This window comes from Pristis pectinata, chromosome 3, assembly GCF_009764475.1.
Source record: "Pristis pectinata isolate sPriPec2 chromosome 3, sPriPec2.1.pri, whole genome shotgun sequence".
Taxonomy (NCBI): domain Eukaryota; kingdom Metazoa; phylum Chordata; class Chondrichthyes; order Rhinopristiformes; family Pristidae; genus Pristis; species Pristis pectinata.
This window is the reverse complement of record NC_067407.1, coordinates 73,372,571-73,378,891: the sequence shown is the minus strand read 5'-3', so window position 1 is coordinate 73,378,891 and position 6,321 is coordinate 73,372,571. Positions and strand designations below refer to the sequence as shown.

At 45.9% G+C, this 6,321-nt stretch overlaps 1 protein-coding gene across 1 annotated transcript; it reads right to left on the bottom strand.

Moving 5' to 3' along the window:
* Window positions 1-211: 211 nt before the first annotated feature.
* On the bottom strand, window positions 212-3,956 carry LOC127568394 (platelet-activating factor receptor-like). Its single transcript, XM_052012072.1, has one exon. The coding sequence runs from the start codon at window positions 3,603-3,605 to the stop codon at window positions 2,598-2,600; it is 1,008 nt and encodes a 335-aa protein (XP_051868032.1). The 5' UTR covers window positions 3,606-3,956; the 3' UTR covers window positions 212-2,597.
* Between the last annotated feature and the right edge of the window lie 2,365 nt (window positions 3,957-6,321).

Below are 6,321 nucleotides of genomic sequence, written 5' to 3'. Positions count from 1 at the left end.
AGATGAGGCAAATGCCACAGGGTACCCAGCCTCTGATCTGTTCTCATTCACTGTTATTTATGTGGCTGGTCCGGTTGAGTTTCTGGTCAATGGTGACCCCCCCCCACCACCAATCGCCCCCCACCCCACCCCCCCCACCACACCCCCCCCCCCACCACCACCAACTCCCCCCACCCCCCACCCCCCACCACCACCCCCTCCCCCCCAGATATTGAAGGAGGGCTCAGTGACGGTAATCCTATTAAATGTCAAGGGTAGGTGGTTGGACTCCCTCTTGTTGGACTTGGGCACTGATAATTCACCTTTGGGATCAGAATGCTACTTGCCATTTATCAGCCCCTGCCTGAATGTTGTCTAGGACTTGCTGCTTGCAGGCATGGGCTGCTTCATTTGCTGAGGAGTTACAAATGGATTTGAACATTGTCAGCAAACATCCCCAGTTCTGACCACTTGCTTGAGGAACTCCTGCTGTGATGTCCTGGGCTGGGATGACTGACCTCCAACAACCACACGTACGAGGTATGACTCCAGCCACTGGAATGTTTTGTTCCTGACGCTCATTGCCTTCAGTTTATAAGGGCTACTTGAGAGCTTGTTCAACGTCTTGATTTCGGATCACCTCTGGAGTTCACGGGGTTTTGTTGAGGACCCCAAAGCAACTCCCTCCCACCTGTACCCCACTGTCCTACCCGGGTATTGTGCAGTAGGAGCCTTAAGATCTGATTCCAGTATACAATGAAGTCAGGCTGTTCTGAGATAAACTTTGCAGTGTATGAATTCAGTGCCTGGGTTGATGTCAGACCATTCACCTTACTCACGTTTGATACAACTGAGTGACTTCCCAGGACAGTTCAGAGGGCATGTGAGAGTCAGATGACATAGCAGCAGGGGCAGGCCATTCAGCCCTTTGTGCCTGCTCCACCATTAATGTCTGACAACACTTTGACCACACAAACGCATTTGAGGTTCTGACTCTGTCCTCAACAAAGCTGTAATCTATTATTTTAAATAAGATGTTTCTTTTCTTTGCAGAATTAAGGTGTAGTGAGGGGCATGGATAGGGTGTTCAAGGTAAGAGATAGAGGATTTGAGGAAGAATGCGGTGATCACTACTCCCTAAGGGATCCTTAACCACATCCTTTATTAATCCCACCTTATTACACATGACCAGATCTAAAATAGCCTGTTCCTGGATAAGTTCTGCTTTAAAAAACATTCCCTGATGCATTCCATAATTCCTCTTGATAGTACCCTTGTCAGTTTGATTAGTCCAATCAGTATGCAGACTAAAATCACCCTTGATAATTGCAGTTCCCTTCTTACATGCCTTTGATATTTCCCCTTTGCCTTGTCGAGCTGCAACTCCCACCCGTGTCCTCTTTTCCTGCTATTGAGTATTTCCACCCAAACCAATTCCACGTCACTGCAGCTCCATCACTACTCAGCACCCACACTGATTCTTTCCTTGAATAACAAAGGAAACAAAGAATAACCCACCTCCCTTCCATTTTTGCCTATTCTATGGAATCTTGACTTGGTCATCCCGTAACACATCTCTGTAATAGCTATCTGGTGAGTGGTGGAGGCAGCGACAATCACATCACTTGAGAACTGTTCACATGAGCACTTGAAAAGCCAAGAGTCATACCTTGGAAACAGGACGGCCCATTAACAAATCCATGCTGAGTATCCCTGTTCAATTCCTTCCTCTCCAGCTGCAGAAAATCAGAATTTTTCCAATAACTTCCCTCCCACTGATGTCACACTCATCAGCCTGAAATTACCTGGAGTAGCCCTGGTGTCCTTCATAGAACATACAGCAGAGAAACAGGCCCTTCGGTCCACTTCGTCCATGCCAGCCATAATGCCTATCTATGTTAATCTCCAATTTGCCTGCATTAGGCCTGTATCTCTCTACTTCTTTCCTATCTAAGTACCTGTCCAAACAGCTTTTAAACATTGTAATAGTATCTGCCTCCACCACCTCCTCTGGCAGACATTCATCACCCTCTGTGTGGAAAAACTTACCCCTCAGACCTTCTTTAAATTTCTCCCCTCTCACCTTAAACCTGTGACCTCTACTTCTAGACTCCCCTGCCTTGGGGAAAAGATTCTATTTATGATTATCTATGCCCTTCAGAATGTTATAAACCTCTATAATAACCATTCTTTAATAAAGATACCCCTTCCCCTTTAGTAAACACCTCTCAAGAAATGCCATGCACTATGAAGTTCGTTAGTACTTGAAGGAAGAACTTTGTTAAAAAAATCTAGCATGTTATTTGATTGTTATTGAAGAGTTAAAAAAACTGGAAAGAGTAGTTGTAAACAACAGTTCATGCCCTTGGTAAACTACACGAAGGGAACCAAACGAAGTCTAAAAAGAGACCCGGAAACTGAGTTAACCCATACCTCGCTCTCTCTGAACATATTCTACCTGTGCTGATCAGTACTTTGTGCTTTTAAGGGAACAAGCCGTTGTGGTTTGTTTGTAAAATAACGAAAATTACTCGGTTATTTGCAAGGCAAAATAGTGCATTTGGAATACACAATCTATAAATTTATCTAACTAGGTAAACAGTGATCATGTGAATGGTTCAAGGTTTGGGCTTGTTCCTCAGAATACAGTTATTCCTGTGATAGTTTATCAGCTCTCTCAAGTATTGCCTGAAATCTTCCGTCAGGAAACAGTAAACAATAGGATCCAGAACACAGTTGATAGACATCAGGCCTAGAGTAACTTGGTGAACGTCATTGAAAGTCTTCCTGAAATTGCACTTGAAGGGCTTCCAGATGTCGAGAACTAAAAGCATCCAGGGCAGTTGGATCAGGTGGTAGGGCAGAAAACAAAGGATGTAGATCACCAGAACCATCAGCACCATCCGGATTGCCCGTTTCTTCAGCTTGTCTTGGGACAATCTCAACGCTGACTGGTCAGCCGAGAGTTTTCGAAGGATGAGGACGTAATTTGCAATGACCGCTCCCAGGGTAAGAGCGAAAACCAACAACATAATTGAGTGAATAACCAATAAATTTATTTTCTGCGTCTCATTGTCCTTCCCATTCTTCCCCGTCGTGCTCCAGTAATCTTCGAAACAGCTTGTGGCGTTGTGTTTTTCGTTGGTGTGCTTTTTGCTATCAGCTAACACCCAAATAGAAGCACCTACAGTTCCTGTCCAGATTATGGCGGTAAGGATGACACCTCTTACTACCTGCTTCGACTGAGCTGTTTCCACCGGTCGTGAGACAGCGAGGTAGCGGGTGAAGCTAATGAGAGACAAGAAGCAGAGAGTGCTGTAGGTGTTGATGTAAAATAGAGACCCACAGAAACCGCACATGAAGTCACCGAATTTCCAGTCACTTTCCCGATGGTAGTAGTCGACCCAGAAGGGAAGAAACAGAATAAACATGAGGTCTGCCAGTGTTAGGCTTATCATATAGATTTTGACTTCAGTCAGTCTTTTATTGCCTTTATTATACAATAAATAACAACATGTTGCTATGTTTTCCGGAAGTCCTATAATAAAGAGAAGGCTGTAAATCACACCGAAAAACTTGCACTTAAATGGGGACGTCTCGTAGTATTTGTCTTTGGTGCAATTCATGTCAGCTGCCGGTCATCCGATGAAAGGCACACAATTGTCTCCACTGAAGCTGCCGTTTATTTTTTTTTAACCGCTAGGTAAAGTCACGGGTCACCTCTCTGCTTTTTGCGGGATGGTTGTTGATCACCTTGTGTCGCTTTTCTCTCCGCAGTTGTTCGAACAACTCCCAAGTGCAGTTACTTTTCTGCGAAGCTGAATGGTCGATGGTTGTATCAGTGTCCAAGTGAGTTCAGTTCTCACACTGCCAACCGTTCCATCCTCTTACAACTTCCCTCTTTCTGTAAGCTTCGCCCCAAATGAAGGAAGCCCCGGTTTTCTGGTTTGCTTCTAGGGCAGGAACTGACGTTAAACATTTCGCAGTCCAAATGCCGAATGAATAAAATGACAAGTTTCTTAGTACCAGGAACCAGGTCTGCGGCTGATTCACGCTGGGCGTTAACCGCGCTGTTTTTGGCCCCTCTCTTCAGGTTCCCTCCCCTCTGATTCGGAGGGAGGTCGGAAGCTCTCACGGTTCTGTCAGAACCAAACCTCAGGAATAACGAGACAGGCATTTTCAGGAATGGGGAGGAGGGACCACACCGAGACACAAAAGAGACTGCGGATGCTGCAGATCTGGAGCAACGAACACAAAATGCCGGAGGAACTCAGCAGACCAGGCAGCATCCGTGGAGGGAAATAAACAGTTGACGTTTCGGGTTGAGACCCTTCATTAGGACTGGGAGAAGGGTCCAGGCCAGTTAGGATGTGAGGTGCTGGTTCCCCGCCGGTGGGAGATAGCAGACTCTTCCACCAGAGTCCCCGCACAATGGAGCTTGACCACCTTTCATGCTTTCTAACTTAGCACTTCTTGGGCAGTTCCTCGGCGTCGAGGACTTGCTTCCACACCAGACCTAGGGGTTCTGAGGTGTCTGGCAAGGCCAGAGTGGGACCCATAGACTCTTGCACAGGTGGGACAGGAGATGACTGGTGGGTGGGTAGTTTGTGAGGAGTTAGCAGTCATTTCACCAAGTTCAATGCCTCCTTCCTGCTATGCGTCTAAACTCCATTCATGTCTAAAATCCCATGAATCTCTGTCTTGGGTATATTCAGTGACCGAACCTCCACAGTCCTGTTGGCTAGAGAATTCCGAACACATTCAACACATCAGCGCTGACAAGTTCTGCAGGAATTGTGCTTTCAATGCAATCACTCTTCAAAAGGTAACACTAGTGATTGATCCGTACACGAATGTAAAGGTTTGTTTTATTGTTGTATATAGTTTGTTTTTATGATGAATAAAGTTTATTTTGGAATAATAAAAAAAATCACTCTTCTAAGCTCAAGAGTGGGTGCCTGGTGAGAGGGGTTAGGTTCCATGCTGTCCCGGTGAAGAACCCGGGGCAGTTGTGGCTTCCTGGGGGGCTATTGGCTCAATTTTGATCAGTCACATGTAAAGGACACGTGTCAACGAGGGGCTTACGTTTTTTATCCGTCCATTTATAGTCCTTGCTGGTCATACACTGCCACAGGACCTCATGAGCCTACTCTGCCATTCAGTGTGGGGGCACAGTTAGGGCTGCTGTCACACAGCTCCAGCTCTGCAGGTTCAAGTCCTAACCTCGGATGCTGCTGGTGCGGAGTTTGCCTGTGACTGGGTGGTTCTCCACCACTTGCTCCAGCTCCCTCCCACATCCCAAACAGGCTGGCAGGTTAATTTGGCCGCTGTAATTTGCCCCTCTGTTCAGGAAAGTGGAAAAGAGTAACAGTGTTGTACAGCACAGAAATGGGCCCTTCAGTCCGCTATGTCTATGCCAAGTCTATGCCACTAATCCCATTTACTATCCCTCTATGCTTTGCTATTTATTTAAGTGTTTGTCTAAATGTCTCTTAACAGTGGTAATTGTATCAGATTCCACCACCTCCTCTGGAAGTGAATTCCAAATATCAACCACTCTCTGGGTAAAAAATCTTTCCTCAGATTCCCTTTAAGACCCCTACCTCTCACCTTAAACCTATGCCTTCTCATTTTTGATACCCCAACCATGAGAGAAAGAATTTGACTACCTACCTTACCTATGCATCTTATAATCTTCCATCAGGTCACCCCTCAGCCTTCTTCACTCCAGGGAAACAAGCCCAGCCCATCCAATCTCTCCCTATAACTGAAGTACTCAGCCTACCATTCGGGACCTTGTCGAGAGCCTTATGGAAGTCCATATAGACCACAGCTACCACCCCACCTTCATCAATTTCATCAATTTCCTTACTTACCTCCTCAAAAAAAATTACATCAAATTAGTGAGACAAGATCTCCCTCACACAAAGCCATCCTAACTATCCCTGATCAGCCCCTGCCTTTCCAAATAAATCCTGTAGGTTTTGGGCTGATTCCAGTGCTTAAGTGAACAGTGATCGAGGGCCACACAGCCAGTTTGGAGATGTTGAGGATGAAAGTATGTCTATATTTAATCTGCCTTTTCACATCCCTCAATCTCTTCTGCCTGAATTGCTTCATATATTCCTCTCTTTCTCCTTTCCCTTTCATGGCCATATTGTATGTGATAATCCAGGCTTGCTGAAATTGGCCATTAATATTTGGTAGCACAATGGAGATGCAGGAGACTGCAGATGCTGGAATTTGGAGCAACAAACAACCCGCCGGAGGAACTCAGTGGGTCGAGCAGCATCTGTGGGGGGAAGGGGACTGTCAACCTTTCGGGTTAAAACCCTGCATCAA

What these genes read in the sequence shown, in the direction of transcription:
- LOC127568394 (XM_052012072.1), bottom strand. Translation starts at nt 3,605, where the DNA reads ATGAATTGCACCAAAGACAAATACTACGAGACGTCCCCATTTAAGTGC.